Source organism: Cydia amplana, chromosome 14 (assembly GCF_948474715.1).
Source record: "Cydia amplana chromosome 14, ilCydAmpl1.1, whole genome shotgun sequence".
Taxonomy (NCBI): Eukaryota; Metazoa; Arthropoda; class Insecta; order Lepidoptera; family Tortricidae; genus Cydia; species Cydia amplana.
The window spans coordinates 4,832,925-4,851,698 of record NC_086082.1 but is presented as its reverse complement, the minus strand read 5'-3'; the positions used below and the strand labels follow the sequence as shown (position 1 = coordinate 4,851,698).

At 43.4% G+C, this 18,774-nt stretch overlaps 1 protein-coding gene across 1 annotated transcript in view; it reads left to right on the top strand.

The window, feature by feature from the left end:
* Positions 1-18,329, top strand: part of LOC134653936 (ATPase family AAA domain-containing protein 2-like) — a 31,538-nt gene extending 13,209 nt beyond the window's left edge. Inside the window, exons 10-27 of the mRNA XM_063509306.1 lie at positions 281-361; positions 1,142-1,229; positions 2,203-2,296; positions 2,410-2,688; positions 3,625-3,761; positions 4,560-4,771; positions 4,861-4,967; positions 5,819-5,991; positions 6,688-6,859; positions 8,029-8,217; positions 9,678-9,834; positions 10,679-10,845; positions 11,662-11,810; positions 13,988-14,175; positions 15,064-15,206; positions 15,860-16,047; positions 16,756-16,832; positions 18,090-18,329. Of these exons, the coding sequence (XP_063365376.1) occupies positions 281-361; positions 1,142-1,229; positions 2,203-2,296; positions 2,410-2,688; positions 3,625-3,761; positions 4,560-4,771; positions 4,861-4,967; positions 5,819-5,991; positions 6,688-6,859; positions 8,029-8,217; positions 9,678-9,834; positions 10,679-10,845; positions 11,662-11,810; positions 13,988-14,175; positions 15,064-15,206; positions 15,860-16,047; positions 16,756-16,832; positions 18,090-18,304 (2,816 nt within the window). The 3' untranslated portion in view covers positions 18,305-18,329. The remainder of the gene's footprint in view (positions 1-280; positions 362-1,141; positions 1,230-2,202; positions 2,297-2,409; positions 2,689-3,624; positions 3,762-4,559; positions 4,772-4,860; positions 4,968-5,818; positions 5,992-6,687; positions 6,860-8,028; positions 8,218-9,677; positions 9,835-10,678; positions 10,846-11,661; positions 11,811-13,987; positions 14,176-15,063; positions 15,207-15,859; positions 16,048-16,755; positions 16,833-18,089) is intronic.
* Positions 18,330-18,774: the final 445 nt, after the last annotated feature.

Genomic DNA, 18,774 nt, shown 5'->3' with positions numbered 1-18,774 from the left:
TGCTAAGCAAGAGTGAATAGGCTATTACTGAACCTGTGAGCTCCATCTTAGGCTCTGTCTTCACTTTTCATCAGGTGTGACTAGAGCCACTCGCCGATCAGTTTATTATAAAAAAAAATCTTTACCAAGGGTTTGCGAGCATATGGGGTCTCCAGGGGGTCGCGAACCAGAGTTAGACATACACTGAATTAGTGGAAGCGGGAAGCACTGGTTTATAGATATAAAATATATGTAAAAGGCAGTCGCAGAACCTAGGCACTTACGGTACGTTTTGTTTCAGCGAAAACTTTTACCATACGGAAGAAGCCTTACTGCCTCCGCGAGAGGAAACCCAAAATCCTCCGTAGGAAAACTATCAGATGTAAGCCCTCCCTTTTCTTAAACGTACGATTATGAATGCGCTAAAAGGGTGGCATGTTGAATAGTTTGGGCCATATACACGAATAGTCTGGGCGGAAAGAGAAGACTCGTGGAATGTATGGGGCCCAATACATTCCACGACTCTTCTCTTTCCGAACAGACTTTAGCTAAGGATGTTTTGAGGTTGTGTAAAAAAATACAAAATATAAAGGGGTCAAAAGTCGTACTTAAAATAATCTGTTATGGAAAGTTAATCCATCGGTTCTGTACGTCGTTAGCATTTAGAAGGTTACAGCTTGTCACATACCACGCAGGTACAGAATTTTGTTGTTATTATTATATATTTTGTTAGTTCATTTATTCCTATGAAGAGCGATATCACTCTAATTCGTAACTCGAACTTTAATTCTATGGATAGATTCTATTTTTCAAATTGAAACTTTTGGGGCTACAACTTAATAAAAGCGGTATGATATTTTTGACCTCACTGCAATCCTGAAGAAAGAATTATTTGAATTAATTATTCTGCGTCTTATATGTTAACCATAGAGATTTAAATTCCAAAGTCATGAGATCAATTTGTACAAATATCTGAACACGCCTCTATTGCCAGGGCGTTAGAGGCGTGTTCAGATATTGGTGAGCGCCTTAGCCGCTCCGATATATCTGATGGCGACTGTACCAGTCTGCGTCGTATGTGACAACCTTAAGGTCGCCTCTATTTTGACACAAAGGCGTGGTTAGTGATATGGGCCCAGTTAATGTAAAAGTTGTTTCTCAGCTCAATCCCCGTCGAGCAGCAGCAGCACATGCAGCTCGGACACCGACGAGGACCTTAACGTTACCATGAAGAAGAAGACCAAGGGCAGGTAAGACCATATGAAGACACATGTTATTGCGCTTTCACTCCTATCACAGGGCGGACACGCCATACATAAAAAAATCATTTGCATTTATGTGTGCGCGGCACGCTTTACTGAGAGGACGCCAGAAGTCCGCCAGATTCATGTCGCGGCCAGTCGCGGGGCGAGGTAACGCGAGTCGGGGCGGGGCGGTGCGTGGCCGTTCTGTATGATTGTACCTACTATTACTTATTCTGTGCAGGAGCACATAGGAATGTTGAAGCATGCTTTTGATAGCAGAAGGTGTCGTGTTCTCTGCCAAAAATGTGGGACGTCGTGCCGCTCACGCATCGGTCATCCAGTCACTAAATCCGTTGTCTAAACAGCAATGCATAAATCATCTGCAATTTACCCAAAGGCCAAAGGAAAGACAAATAATCTCATTTAGAGGAGAAATCGACTAGAATTTTCCGTCTATGCCTTATTGTATTCCCATCAAAATGATGCTATTCTCAACATGGAAGCCAAATATCATCTTTCCGACTCATGACGCCCTTAAGCAACAAGCCCAGTATATCTTGGCTGGTACTTTATTGCTCCCATTAGACAGGACAGATGATTTTGGCTTCGCTATAGCACGTATGGATACACCCCTAAGACATGATTTTATATATAGGTTATGTATATTTATATATAATATTTTTTTGATATATATTTATTTATAATAGTATTAAATATTATTTGTTCCCGTCGTCCACAACGTGTCCTGCACTGCATGCTGTCCCGCACACTCCACTGGCTCCACAGAAAACCAGCGCCGTTGGCCACGCTAGTCGTGCCAGCTGCATTGCTGAGTGGAGACCATTTCGGCTTCACATCTTTATACTATATCCGCTGATTTGTTTATCTTTGCCTTGTATCTGCAATGTGTTTTGTTTGTATTGATGTGTTGTCTGAATAAATGATTTCTATTCTATTCTATTCATATGTTTCTTTTTAGGCAAAAATCCAAATCAACAGACGACAAGAAAGACGATAGAGCACTAAGAGACATACAGCCTGTGGAAGTCGATGGAAGCGTCAGATTCTCATCCGTAAGATATTACTTTTTTTTATTTAAAAACTTTTTCAAATGGAATTAGGCCCGTGAATTATTTAAGTTTCCTATACGGAGCATAATCATTTAATTACATTGCTCTTTCAACAGGTCGGTGGTTTAGAAGAGCACATAAAATGCCTCCGCGAAATGGTCCTATTCCCCCTAATGTACCCAGACTTGTTCAGCAAGTTCAACACAAGGCCAGCCAAAGGGGTCCTGTTCCACGGTCCACCGGGCACGGGCAAGACGCTGTTGGCCAGAGCGCTGGCGAACGAGTGTAGCCTGGTTGGGGGCAGAAAGGTGGCCTTCTTTATGAGAAAGGGGGCGGATTGCTTGAAGAAATGGGTGGGGGAGAGTGAGAGGCATTTGAAGCTACTATTCCAACAGGTATGTTATATAAAAATCTTTTGTTCTTATCCTCTGCACCTTTTACTCGGGCGCGCAGCATTTCACGGTCCATCAGGCACTGACAAGGAATTGGTAAACGAATGTAGTTTTGTGGGGGGTAGAAAGTAAGGTGGCCTTCTTTATAAGGAAGGGTTTAAACAGGGCCCTCTTCGAGACTTCTTATTTCCTAGTACTTTTTAGTTAGTCGCGCGCGTCTTATTCCACGGCCCATGAGTAACTGGCTAGATACTACTATACTATCCGCAAACCAAACTGACAAACGGGGTCGTAAAACTGTGACACTGTGAGGGACTACATTCCCCTACAAGTGTGATACAGTGGTAGCAAAAATTGAGAGTTTGGCTACCACTGTATTACTTATATCTATTTGTCAATTCTAATGTGTATATGTTGTGTTTATGTGTAATTCTTGTATGTTTATTGTTGTATGTAGCTATGTGTGAAAATCACATGCAATAAATAATGTTGAATTTTTGAAAACTTCTCCTTCACATTATTGAATTATACAACGGGACTTAATCGCGTATCTAAGTTTTTCGAACTCGCGCGGTAAGACGATGCTGATGTCAACTTAAGCCAGTCTTCTCCGAGACCACGGGGACAACGCCGTCCTCGAAACGTCGGAGGTAAATCTTAAAACTTAGATACGCGATTAAGTCCCGTTGTATAATTTAATAATGTGTAAAAATCGTGAAAGTTTAAATCAGTGTTCTCCTTCACACTTGCACAGTCGAAGTAAGAATGATAGAGATGGTAATATAATATGATATCGGTCGTCAGTTCGGTTTGCGGATGGTATAGTCGGAGCTAATGCTAACGAATGTAGTTTAGTGGGGAGAAGGAAGGTTGCTTCCTTGATGAGGATGGTGATTGTTTTTAATTTCATGTTGTGTTTTTTCCTGTGTTTCTCGGTAGGCGAGCAAGATGAAGCCGTCCATAATATTCTTCGACGAGATAGACGCACTCGCGCCCGTACGTAGCGTCCGACAGGACCAAGTCCACGCCAGCGTCGTTGGCACCCTGCTTGCTGAGATGGACGGATTGTGTGACAGGTATGATTATAATTAAATAGTTATTAACTTTACTGTAATAAAGAAGATAGTGCTGTACGACGCCGTTTGTTTTGTGGTAACTGGATTACCAGACATTTTGACAACCAAGGTTACTACATAATGTAAGAGGCAGAACAGCGCAATCTATTTTGCGGTGCCTCCTAGCACAGGTTATTTTGTAAATAACATACTGGGAGACACCAGCCATTGTAAAAAACGGTTTAGAATAAAATAATGAATTTTGATTTTTTGATATGACTTGATTTTTGATCTATATTAGGTGTCAAATTTGAAGCACGTATAATACGAATTATGTCTTACCACAGCTAACGCGATTATTACGTTAGTACGGTCCAAGAAGAAGAGAGATACTACTGTATACGGTGGACTGCCTTCCACACTATCAACCATGGTCTGCCCTAAGATCGTGGTTCGGTTCACCATTCTTTCTTCATTCAACGTTTTGTATTATACTTGGTCAAGCAAACCTTGTCAGTAGAAAAAGGCGGCAAATTTGAGAAATCGCGGGTTAGCAACACTACGTTTGAATTGTTCGAAAATCGCGTGTCATTTATAGAGTATGTGTGGAAAGAGAAGAGTCGTGGAATGTATTGGGCCCCATACATTCCACGACTTATCTCTTTCCGCACAGACTCTATCTTAAACTGTTTTGTTTACATTTCATCGTTGTTCGATGTACATTGCTGCTTTTTGTTCGTTACCTAGGGATACCATACTTTAGTTTGCTTTACATTGCTACTGACATATCCGGCTTGACAGACTATATATTTGTTACAGAGGCGAAGTGATAATAATCGGTGCAACAAACCGCCTTGATGCTGTGGACCCGGCGCTCCGTCGCGCGGGCCGCTTCGACCGGGAACTACACTTCCCGCCGCCGCACGCCGCCGCCAGAAGGGAGATATTGGACATTTACACTAGTCATTGGAGGCCTAGGCCTTCGGATGAGACGCTGGATCATCTGGCGCAGGTCGCTAGCGGTTATGGAGGTAAGACTTTGATGAAGATGATGTTAGTCAAAAATCACCTGCAGTGATTTTAAATTTAATTAAAAAAAAACGAATTCTGTTTGTTACAGGTTCAGATTTAAAGGCGTTATGTTCAGAAGCAGTATTAAAAGCATTGCGAAGAGTCTATCCACAAGTGTACGAAAGTGAATACGCGCTACTAATAGATACCAAAAATGTGAGTGATCTCTTGCATTATTCCATTGGTTGATTTGTCTCTTTGTAAAATAGTTTCAAGTCAAACGCCCCTTAAGGTACCATTCAGATAGGGTGAAATTTATATATCTTTGACATGTTCACTTCCAACCGCAACATAACTGCGACTCACCAATGAAATCCCGGACACGGCACTCGGTATTTGTTGTCAAAAGTCAGGGATCAGTTTCTGAATTTGCAGTAGGCATGTTCAGTTATTGTTTTTGTAAGCCTGACTGAACTTAATGGGCCCACTGATTAACAGTCCGCCGGACGATTTCGGCCTGTCAGTTAGAACAAAAAGTTGACAGCTCCGAGCAACTGACAGGCCGATATCGTCTTCCTTCATGTTGGCACTACTAACGTTCTGTCACCCGCTTCCCGCTTTTTTGCTAATTTTTGTATTCGTCATGTGTTTGTCTGTGATGTTCATAACAATTATTTGTTTTTAGGGTTTCCCAACTACATCCTTCCAAAAATACAAAATTATTATACCGAACATTCTCCTCACGTGTGAAAGTCAACACCGACATTGGCAAATTCACCCTGGGCAAAATTGCAGGGAGTAAGCCAGAAAAAAAAAAATCTGTGGGCCCCTTTAAGCTGTCTTTTACCAGCCTTTTGGTAGCTACCAGCCGTGCCCCTACCTAGGCAATAGAGTTGACTGAACAATATCAAGTATAGTTGGTCGTAAATAAGAACCAGACTCATTATTTTCGTTTAGGTGGTAGTACTAGCGTAAGACAAAGGAAGTATGATTCTCTCTATGTTTGAAATGAGACAGTCCTTTGACAAATTATAAGTGAGAGTCGCTAATAAACTTTTGCTCCATAGGTGGAAGTGACTCGGGAAGACTTGGTCCAAGCCATGCAGTCCCTGGTAGCGGCTGGCGCGCGCACCAGCCCGCTGCCCGCCAAGCGGCTGCCGGCGCACGCGGCGCCACTGCTGCACGCGCAGATACAGGCCGCTGGCGAACTCATGAACAACGTCTTCGTACACGAGAAAAAGTAAGACAGAACCCAATGTTTTCCGTAAGATTACTCTCCTACTATCATCCGATAAGTCCATTTTGTGAGAGGCCCATATTTGGTCAGCCTTCCAGATCTATGCGGTTGCATTCTACGAGCAATGCGTCTCGCCTCCTGCCCCTGAAGTTTGACAATTGTACGGGAAAACCTAGCATTAAAATTCTTTATTTCTTGTAAACATTTCGAAAGTGTTATAAGAAAAACCGGCCAAGTGCGAGTCGGACTCGCGCACGGAGGGTTCCGCACCATCAACAAAAAATAGGGCAAAACAAGCAAAAAAACAGTCACCCATCCAAGTACTGACCCCGCCCGACGTTGCTTAACTTCGGTCAAAAATCACGTTTGTTGTATGGGAGCCCCACTTAAATCTTTATTATATTCTGTTTTTAGTATTTGTTGTTATAGCGGCAACAGAAATACATCATCTGTGAAAATTTCAACTGTCTAGCTATCACGGTTCGTGAAATACAGCCTTGTGACAGACGGACGGACGGACGGACAGCGGAGTCTTAGTAATAGGGTCCCGTTTTTACCCTTTGGGTACGGAACCCTAAAAAGGAAATGAAGGAGGAAGGATTAGGAGAAAGGAAAGTAAAAGGAATTGGAGGAAGGAAAGGAAATTAAAGGAAGTATTTTCTACAACATTTCTAGTTCTTATACTCAACTTTCTAACAGGATCGGCGTCGCCCCCCTCTCTCCGAGCGTGCTGCTGATCAGCGGGGAGTGCGCTGAGACGCACATAGCGCCAGCCCTGCTAGCGCAGTTAGAGCACTGCACGGTAAAGGAGCTCAGTATGAGCACTCTGCACTCCGTGCACGCGTTTACGCAGGAACAGGCGCTCATCACTGTAAGTATAGTTTGTAGCTTTCTAATAGAGCCCGAAGGCTAATCCTATTGTCTATTGTTAAGTAAAACCGCTCGTGCCACGTGCCACAACCACCTGCATAAAAAATCGGTACTTCGGTTACTGAGTGCCGGCGAGTCGAACGCTACAGAACCAGTCTAAAATGTGTCATCGAGATGCGTAACAAAGACGCGTTATCGGAGAGCGCACCTATACTGGTTTTTTGAGCATTGGACTAGCCCGCGCTCAGGTGCCAAATAGAATATTTAGGACCCTTTTTTGCAGGTAAGTAGCACGTGCGGTTTTACTGAACAATATACAATAGGATAAGCCTTCGGGCTCTACTAGAAAGCTACAAACTATACTTGGCACAGACACTATTTTTTACGAAAGCGACTCATCAGGCCCCGTAGACAACATGTCAACGCTAACGCGCCGTAGCGAACGAAACGCAACTGTCACTGTCACACTAATATGGAAGAGTGATAGAGAGACACAAAGCGATTCGATGGCGAAGCGATAGCGATTGTCACCTTGGCCGCCTGACCTTCCAACCCAGAGGTAACTAAGCCTTATTGGTATTAGTCCGGTTGTCTCACGATGTTTTCTTTCACCGGCAAGCGATTGGTAAATATTAAAATATTCGTACATCAAATAGATTGTGATGGCCGTATATTGGAATACATATATCCCCTTATTAATTCTTTAGTATATTTATGTATATTTTAGGCCACTTTCATAATCTAATTGATACCGATTGTACGAGCCGAGGTTCAATTTCATAACTGCTGTAAAACAATTTAAAATCTATAGAAAGTAACCCTATTTAGTTACGAAGCGCTGGTGGCCTAGCGGTAAGAGTGTGCGACTTGCAATCCGGAGGTCGCGGGTTCAAACCCCGGCTCGTACCAATGAGTTTTTTCGGAACGTAACGTATGTACGAAATATCATTTGATATTTACCAGTCGCTTTTCGGTGAAGGAAAACATCGTGAGGAAACCGGACTAATCCCAATAAGGGCCTAGCTTACCCTCTGGGTTGGAAGGTCAGATGGGATTAGTTGCCAAGCGGACCCCAGGCTCCCATGAGCCGTGGCAAAATGCCGGGACAACGCGAGGAAGATGAAGAAAGTAACCCCATTCTTCAAACCTGACTTGAGTGTTTTATTTCAGCTGTTTTCCGAGTGCCGGCGCGCCGATCGCGGCTGCGTGCTGTTTCTCCGCGACTGCGCCGGAGTGTGGGCCATGCTCGGTGCAACGGGAGCGGCGTTGTTCGCGCAACTCTGGCGGACCAGGGCCGCTGGGGACGGCACACTGTTGCTGGCCACTTCTAATGTTCCGCTAAAGAATCTGCCTCTAGAGGTACAGTTAACTTTCTGCTCTTTCTCCGCGACTGCGCCGGAGTGTGGGCTATGTTGGGGGCTTCGGGCGCCGCGCTCTCTCGCAACTATGGCGGACCAGGGCCGCTGATGACGGCACACTGTTGCTGGCCACTTCTAATGTTCCTCATAAGGATCTGCCTCCAGAGGTACAGTTAACTTTCTGTTATATGTTCTTTCTCCGCGACTGCGTCGGAGTGTGGGCCATGCTCGGTGCTACGGGAGCGGCGTTGTTCGCGCAACTCTGGCGGACCAGAGCCGCTGGGGACGGCACACTGTTGCTGGCCACTTCTAATGTTCCTCATAAGGATCTGCCTCCAGAGGTACAGTTAACTTTCTCTTATATGTTCTTTCTCCGCGACTGCGTCGGAGTGTGGGCTATGTTGGGGGCTTTGGGCGCCGCGCTCTTCGCACAACTATGGAGGACCAGGGCCGCTGGGGACGGCACACTGTTGCTGGCCACTTCTAATGTTCCTCATAAGGATCTGCCTCCAGAGGTACAGTTAACTTTCTGTTATATGTTCTTTCTCCGCGACTGCGTCGGAGTTTGGGCTATGTTGGGGGCTTCGGGCGCCGCGCTCTCTCGCAACTATGGCGGACCAGGGCCGCTGGGGACGGCACACTGTTGCTGGCGACTTCTAATGTTCCTCATAAGGATCTGCCTCCAGAGGTACAGTTAACTTTCTGTTATATGTTCTTTCTCCGCGACTGCGCCGGAGTGTGGGTCATGCTCGGTGCTACGGGAGCGGCGTTGTTCGCGCAACTCTGGCGGACCAGGGCCGCTGGGGACGGCACACTGTTGCTGGCCACTTCTAATGTTCCTCATAAGGATCTGCCTCCAGAGGTACAGTTAACTTTCTGTTATATGTTCTGTCTCCGCGACTGCGTCGGAGTTTGGGCTATGTTGGGGGCTTCGGGCGCCGCGCTCTTCGCACAACTATGGAGGACGAGGGCCGCTGATGGCGACGGCACATTATCCCTGGTGACTTCTAATGTGCCTCATAAGGTACTGCCTCAAGAGGTACAGTAATATTCTGCTAGGGGCCGTTTGTCTTTCGCTTAACTCCTAACTCTCCATATATTTCTGAATCTTAATATCTCAACTCAATGTAGTCCTTATATATTGACAAAGGTCAAGGTTGTAACAATTTAAATACATAATAAGCCCTTGCCTGCCCTTCTTAACACATTCATTGCCACCCAGCCAAACAAGACATCCGCGTCAGACCGCCACAATTTCGTCATATAAAGCTGTAGTGCCACGATCCCGACTATCGGGTCGTCCGGCTTGGGAACAAAACCATAAAATACCCGACAGTGGGGTTTTCGGCGCTGAATGTGTTAAAGGATGAATTTTGTAGTAATAGCGTCCTTTGTATCATAAACAGTATCTTCGTCGTTTTCACAATTATTATGATTACATAATATGTAATTTGTACGCAGCTTCAAGACCTTTTCCCCGTCTACAAAGACTGCGTGTATTCCGTACGGGAGCCGAGCGCGTCCGAAGTAATAGAGTTCCTGAAGCCGATCATCACCGAAGCTCCGTTAGAACCCCCCGTTATAGATAACCATGAGCCGCCGCCTCCGCTGCCGCGAGGTTTGTACCTTATGTGTGATGTTATAAAGCTTATATTAGTGTGTACAAATAAAGCATGAAAATAACATTGACGCTTACGGACAATAGGGTATTTGACTGTATATAATATAAATTATTTTACACCATGCATGAAATAAAGCACCAGAAGATTAATAGAGAAACGTAGTCAGCAGTTATTTTTAGACACTACATGTATTTCTATTTTAAAACCTGTATAAAACTATAAAGAGTAGGTAATTTGAATGTGACGTCACATGCTGGTGTTTCATATAAATTCCATAGTAGGTAAATCGTTTTGACAGCTTGAAAAAATAAACTGATTTTACTAGTAGTCAAATACCATATTATACCAAATCTTTTGTCACTGTTAAAGCGCTCACCTTATTTTTTTATATGTATGAGTTTATTGATTAACTCCGATTGATGCAACTGGCCCTTATAAGCGTTAATGGCGCCGTGGGTACAGTCGCCATCAGATATATCGGAGCGGCTAAGGCGCTCTCACGAATATCTGAACACGCCTCTATTGTCAGGGCGTTAGTGTAAGGCCTGAGTGGACGCTCGAGTTGGGCGTGCAGCGGGGCGGAGCGTGCGGCGTGCATGCTAAACAAATGCAAGCGTATAGGAGCGGCCTTAGTGCACGCTGCTCAAATTACTTGTGAGCCTGACGCCACGCTGCACGCCCCGCCGAACGCTCCGCTTCGAGCGTCCACTCAGGCCTTACACTTAGAGTGCGTGTTCAGATATTGTGAACACCTTGGCCGCTCCGATATATCCGATGGCGACTGTACGACTACTGCTACGACTATCTGCCCCTCTTGGCTAACGGAACAACACGTTGCAGCGCCCCCCCCGCCGCCGCCCCGCGAGAGCGAAGAGCAGATCTCGCGACGCAAGCGCAAGGAGGACTACAAGCTGCGCGAGCTGAGGATATTCCTCCGGGACATTTGTAGGAAGCTGGCTTCCAACCGACGCTTCTACAAGTTCACTAAACCCGTCGACCTGGAGGAGGTATGTACCAGTGTTTTAGTGACAATCCTTCTCTATTTAAAATTCTCTTCGGTCAGGATCACGTTTTATAAAGCTGCAAGTTACAAGTTCGCTGATTGTTTCTCTTTCTAACAAGTAAGGCAGTCTTCAAAACCAATAATTTACATTGAACATACGTGGGGTTCAAATCGGTAGCTTTTAAGGCCTTCGTTTGACCCTATATGTTATAACTAAAGTCAAACCCTACTACTACAATGAGCTTCAGGTAATATTTTAATTTCTTGTTTATCCCACTTTGGTTATCTCAGGTAAACGTGTTGACTAATCGCTAGGTGCACGACTGGTGCTGCCCTCATTTTGTCGGATTTTCTACGTTAAATCTTATGGAGTGAAATTAGTTCATGCGGCTGCCGCTAGTACTAATGTGAGACATTCCATAAGATTTCCTGTGTTTGTGACAATCAGCGCCACTTGTCCCTCCACCGACTTGCCAATAATAAGCGTTGGTGAACAAATATCAATTTTTTTTTAACAAGTAGATACTTCTGCGAACGATGCTATGAAGCTTAGAATAGATTTAAATAGATGGTAGATGTCGCTCGGGTCCCCTTGACCCATATGGTGGAAAGATTTGCTGGCTATGGATGAGGTCTTGGTGGCTCAGATGGCAGAGCGCTGGAGTATCGATCCAGAGGCCGTGAGTTCAAGTCTCAACTAAGACAGTAATTTTTCCACTTTTAAATTTATTCTAAGCTACATCTCATCTACGTTTACATTTATTCTGAGGTTGTGCAATAAAGAGGATTTGTATTGTATTGTATTGTATTTTATCCACAGGTGACAGACTACCTAGAGATTGTCAGACAGCCCATGGACCTGGAGACCATGATGACCAAAGTGGACATGCACAAGTACAACTGCGCGAAAGAGTTTCTTGAGGACATAGATTTGATATGCGCTAATGCGCTGGAGTATAACCCGGACAGGTACGTTGTATCAAAGAGAATTTGAAATAGAGGCGGATTGTCAAAGTAAATTATATAGAAACAGTACATTTACGGCCATCTTTCGACAGAAGATTAAAACTGTTAGAACGCCATTTGACTTTGATCCTTATTCTTTCACTGATAAGTCTCAATTTGTTAAATGTCAAAAATTAACGCCAATTTTGGTCCTAGTCAAAAATTTATAAATAAATAGACATCCCGACAAATTGAGAATCTACAGTCTACAGCTGTAAGAGCGGAAATGCGGGAATATGGAGCGGGTATGAGCCCTCAGAATGGGACCCTTATGTATATATGAAGTTGAAATGATTTTAAGGTTCGGGTTAAAAAAAATTTATTATTCTCATAAGAAATTTTACATTTCACTTAACGAGAACTTTGAATAAGTACATAGTGGTTTTCACCAGTAAGCATAATTACATTATCTTAAAGGTGACAGTCCATTTCTGATAATTATTTTATAATATACTACACTTTTAAGATCTTTTAAGATATTGTAAGTGTAAATTATGATTTCTCTCTCACAGCCTCAGAAAAGGGGTATCGAATGGAACCCTTATGTACCTATATACATATATGAAGTTGAAATGATTTTAAGGTTCTGATAATTATTTTATAATATAAGTACTTTAATTTTAAGATACTGTAAGTGTAAAATATGTTTTTTCCCTTTCTTTCATACTGTGTTCACATATCTCTTCTCTCTCCCATTGCAATGCCGTCGCCAAAGGGCTAGAGGGATGTATAGGTATGACAAAATAGAGCTTGATAAAGTAGTGATTTAATATTCATATGTAAAATGTTATGAGATATTTATGTATGTACATCCTCTAACCTTTTGTAACATGGAGGGCTGCCATCTTGAATTTCTGAAGTAATTAAGCGGACGAAGGTACCAAAATAATCTGAACATGACTTTATTGTAATTCTGAGAATAAAAGCGTGTGCAGATAGTTTTGAACACATTGCCCGCTTGGATAGTACTGCTGCTTTGTCGATAGTACGAGTACCTCAAGTTAAATGTTTTTTAAACATACTAATATATTATAATGAATTATGCGTATGGATGGCGGCCCAAATAACATGTTACCTCATAAAATGTATAAGTTGAGCATAGTTCTTGATATAAATTTAAATAGTTATTTGGCTTAATTTAGTTAGTTCCATATTATACAAAATAATTGCATGGTTTTCATTATTAGGAGCGTTAGTCTAAATAAATATTTGTCCTGAAATCTGTAATAACTATAGTATAGTATAGTATTCACTATTACTGGTTTGCTTTAGCAAATGCTCGCATGCACTCTGAAATAACAGTTCTGATCATAACTAAACCTTATCATCATACAAATAAGGTTCACAGATGATCAGCATAGCTTGCACCATTCCGAAGCCAGAAAAAATCCGTTCATAAACCTTACCCCCCCTACAACAAAGCTTAAATCAACAGAACGTCATCAGACAAGCAGAGCGCCTACCGCGAACCACGTTTGACGTGTTGCCTCTCTGTCGCACTTGTAAATCCGTACGTAAGTGTGACAGGGACGTAACACGTCGAACGTGTTTCGCGGTAGGCCCTCAGATCCGTCACGAGGCGTGCTCGCTGCGCGACCACGCAATAACAGTTCTGATCATAAGTAAACCTTATCATCATACAAATAAGGTTCACAGATGATCAGCATAGCTTGCACCATTCCGAAGCCAAAAAAATCCGTTCAAAATTAAACCTTACTCCCCTACAACAAAGCTTAATTCAACAGAACGTCATCAGACAAGCAGATCCGGTACGAGGCGTGCTCGCTGCGCGACCACGCAATAACAGTTCTGGTCATAAGTAAACCTTATCATCATACAAATAAGGTTCACAGTTATCAGCATAGCTTGCACCATTCCGAAGCCAAAAAAATCCTTTCAAAATTAAACCTTACCCCCCCCTACAACAAAGCTTAATTCAACAGAACGTCATCAGACAAGCAGATCCGTCACGAGGCGTGCTCGCTGCGCGACCACGCAATAACAGTTCTGATCATAAGTAAACCTTATCATCATACAAATAAGGTTCACAGATGATCAGCATAGCTTGCACCGTTCCTAAACCAAAAAAAACCCGTTCAAAATTAAACCTTACCCCCCTACAACAAAGCTTAATTCAACAGAACGTCATCAGACAAGCAGATCCGCCACGAGGCGTGCTCGCTGCGTGACCACGCGCATGCGCTGATCGACGTCGAAATGGACAGCGACTTCGAGCTGGAGTGCCAAGACATCGCCAGGAGACGGAAGGATCAGGGCACGGCAGCGGACAATGATCTGCCGGACTTTATATATACTGCTTCTAATCTGCGTAAGTTGTTTATCCACCCTAATATCTTAACCTGTCGAATCCCATGATATGACGTCACCATAAGCGTTCTGGCTCATATATGAGCCGTGGGAGCTGACAGATTAAAGCAAAGAAATTAATTTAAAAAAATTGGCCAAGAGCATGTCGGGCCATGCTCAGTGTAGGTTTCCGTAGTTACCATTCTGTCAAAATATTCACTTTTTCAAAAAATGTTTGTTCAATAACCCCTATTCGTTTTGAAAGACATATCCAACGATACCCCACAATGTAAGGTTAAAGCGTAAAAAAATAAAAAATAAAATCTATATTTGATTGTACAACTTTGTCGAATTTATTGATTTTCACATCCATGCCAAATTGCAGTTTTCTAGCACTAACGATCACGGAGCAAAGCCTTGGACTATAAGGGTTCCTAGTTGACTATGGAACCCTAAAAAGTGGTTACATTTACTTAGATACACTTCAATATTTAACATTATTTAAGCTACAGATGGATTTTGTAGTGTATTTCAAAATTTTGGTGATCCTATATAATAAACTAGCGACCCGCCCCGACTTCGCATGGGTTAAGAAATTATACATAAACCTTCCTCTTGAATAACTCTATCTATTAAAAAAACCGCATCAAAATCCGTTGCGTAGTTTAAAAGATCTAAGCATACATACAGACAGACAGACAACAGACAGCGGGAAGCGACTATGTTTTATACTTATGTAATGACAAAATGACCTGAATTCCGAATCGAAAAAGTGGCTGCTATTTTGTATAATAAATATCTTTGTCTGCAACTTGGATGTGGCCGTTTTCTAACGAATAAATGTCCTATGTGTATTCACACACCATATCACAACATATGTGGTGTTAATTAGAACCTTGGCAATTTCCAGATGTTTCGGCGAATCTCGACGGCACCGCTGAGGGTACAGCTCCGCACACGCCCGGCCCGGAACGGGACAGTGTCAGGCGTAAGCGACGCCGCAACAACGCGTGGTCGAAGGGACACGTTGTGAAACGACAGAGGACGCAGAAGGTAAACATTATTCATTTAGTTCCTATTAAATATATTAAATACGTGAGTGACCCGTTTTTAATACATTTAGTTCCTGATATAACCACCATGTGATGACCACCTCCTGTGACTTTTTTGTATAGAAATTGTATTTTTTTCCACTCGCTTGATTGGTGACCGTCCCATAACCCACTAAAGGGGTGGCAGTTGACATTCGCGAGGCTTCATCTCCCTGCCAAAGAATACGATATGAACATCTGCAGAATTGTAAATTTGGAATGTTTAATGTAGGTGATAAATTGATCATGTCTCTATTTAACACATTCATTGCCACCCACCCAAACAAGACATCCGCACCAGGCCACAACAATTTCGTCATTAGCCAAAAAAACCTATTAGAAATTAGCAGTCAAGCGTGAGTGGGACTTAATGTACGGAACCCTTGGAACGCGAGTCCGACTCGCACTTGGCCGGTTTTTTGAAATAAAAATTACTAAAATGTAATATTTGACGTTTTCTATGTACCTATCTTGACATCCGCATCCGCATCCGCGGATGTGAGCCTTTAAAAATCCGCATCCGCATCCGCGGATGTCAAAAAATCGGCATCCGCAACATCCCTGGTTTCGGCACTGATCGTGTTAAGTGTGTTTGAACGCCCCGTTAATTTTCAGATTTTCAAAGAAGTGTCTATAATGATAACGGACGAGGAGTCGAAAGAGAACAAGCCGGTGACGTCGACGCCGATGACGAACGGCGCGGCGACGTCCGGGTCGGACGACGACGCGCCGCTGCGGCGCCCGCGCGACGACTCCGTGTTCAACCTCTCCGCGCAGGGCGTCCACAACCACGTGCTGGAGAGGTGACTCACTATTATAGTCGAAAGAGAACAAGCCGGTGGCGTCGACGCCGATGACGAACGGCGCGGCGACGTCCGGGTCGGACGACGACGCGCCGCTGCGGCGCCCGCGCGACGACTCCGTGTTCAACCTCTCCGCGCAGGGCGTCCACAACCACGTGCTGGAGAGGTGACTCACTATTATAGTCGAAAGAGAACAAGCCGGTGGCGTCGACGCCGATGACGAACGGCGCGGCGACGTCCGGGTCGGATTCACAAGTAATTTGAGCAGCGTGCACTAAGGCCGCTCCTATACGCTTGCATTTGTTTAACATGCACGCCGCACGCCCCGCCCCGCTGCACGCCCAACTCGAGCGTCCACTTAGGCCTTACACTTACACATCAACATTGAATTTACATACAAAAAAAAATACATCAACTGCAACAACCAAACAAAACTAACGTAGGGTAAATCGCCAGCAACTGGCCACCTGTTAGAAACTGGCCACCCTAAACTAAAAATGAATTCTATTCACCTATAAGCAGAATTCATTTTAGTATAAGGTGGCTAAACTGGCTAGTTATTGAAGGCTGACCAGTTATTGAAATCTTATACTATAATTAATTCGGTTTATAGGTAAATAGAATTCATTTTTAGCCTAGGGTGGCCAGTTACTTGCGAATTACCTTATATGCATTTTGATTTTCTTTTAATTTAATTTAATTTTTCAGTCCGGCAAGGTCAACGGAGAAAGTGACGGCAAAATCACCAAAGAAAAGAAATTCCGGACACGAGACATCCAGTAGAGGTACGCACCATCACTACATAGTATAAAATAAAGTCGCTTCCCGCTGTCTGTCTGTATGTATGCTCAGATCTTTAAAACTACGCAACGGATTTTGATGCGGTTTTTTTAATAGATTTGTTAACCCGTGCGAAGCCGGGGCGGGTCGCTAGTCTTTACTATAATTTGGCGGTGAACTTCCTGAAGTCACAACCTCAACCTCTGTTTTGCACTTTTCCCTAGCCGCTTGAGTTTAGGGCTCATTTGACGGCGCGCGAACTCGTATACGATTTTAGTTACATTGCGGACCATTGAGATGACATCAATTCAGCCGACCGATCAAATGACGCAATGTAATGAAACTCGCATGCGTGTTCTCGTACCGTCTAAATGAGTTAAATTATAAGCGAATGTGCGGAAGATACAATATATTGCGGCATATAAAACGACCGATTTGGACGACCGGTCTGGCCTAGTGGGTAGTGACCCTGCCTGTGAAGCCGCGGTCCTGGGTTCGAATCCCAGTAAGGGCATTTATTTGTGTGATGAGCACAGATATTTGTTCCTGAGTCATGGTTGTTTTCTATGTATTTAAGTATTTGTATATTATATATACCGTTGTCTGAGTACCCACAACACAAGCCTTCTTGAGCTTACTGTGGGGCTTAGTCAATTTGTGTAAAAAAATGTCCTATAATATTTATTTATTATTTATTTATTTATTTATAAAATATATTGCTTGAAAGACCGTCATAGGGCAAGAACTCTTATTTTTATACGTACATCGCTCAGACTCAGAAAGGATGAGCTTCACTCGTGCTTTACCTACCTTCTGTAATTCGAGTTTTATGTACTAACACATTAATTGCCACGCAGCCAAATAAAGACATCCGCGCCAGGCCACAAAAAATTCTTCATATAAAGGTGTAGTACCGCGATTCCGACGTATCGGGTCATCCGGCCTGGGAACGAAATCATAAATTATCCGATAGTTGGGTTTTCAGCACTGAATGTCTTAAAAGCAACGAAAGAGCTTGTAGATTGCCTTTCCGTGTACACTGTCACGAGATCGGTTTTCCTAGGATAGCGGTGCCGTCATATAGCGGCCGTCTCCATACTAAATAATACGGCCAAATATGGATGTCGTAGTATTTGTACCGCTATATGACGGCACCGCTATCGGAGGAAACCAAAGCTTTACCCACATTGATTTTAGTATTGAACGTCAACCAGTGTTGCACTTTTTTGCACAAAAAATAATCAAATTTAAATCCATTCCAGACGCGGACAAAGTACTGATAAACAAGACTGAATTAGATAACCTCCTATATAAGAACGCGAAGTCGCTCCGCCTGATCGGGTTGACAGCCCTGCTGGACTTGCACGCCCAACTGTCGGCGGTCGTCCGCCGCTACACGGACCGCGCGGACCGCGCCGCGCTGCCGCACGACCTGCACGCGGTCGTGGCGCGATACGTGCACATATCCAGGAAGTGAGCCGTGAGGTCCTGTTGCTGGTTGTGTGAGTGATACGTTTGATGTTTATTCAACGTTCGTATAGATAATTATCAATGATAATTATCGTGATTTTTATGTCTGATAATTATCGATTTGTTATCTTGATAATTATAGTGAGTTTTATGGCTGATAATTATCGATTTGATGATAACCTAAAATGTAAAACTTAAAATGTAAAAAACGCCCCATATCATTATTTATTACTATCGAAGAATTCAAAGAAAATAAATATTAAATATAGCACCATCCATACCTGAAATAATCATCCGATATTTATCGGATAATTATCGCGATACTTATCAAAGACTAATTATCTGGATAATTTCGAACCCTGCTGTTTATTTGGTGATAAATTTGAAAATGCATTGGCGAGCTAGCGGGGCGTTCGTCGGGGCGTACAGCAAGGTTTCGAGCGTCCATTTGATTCAGCTTTCACAGAGGCCGTCCGC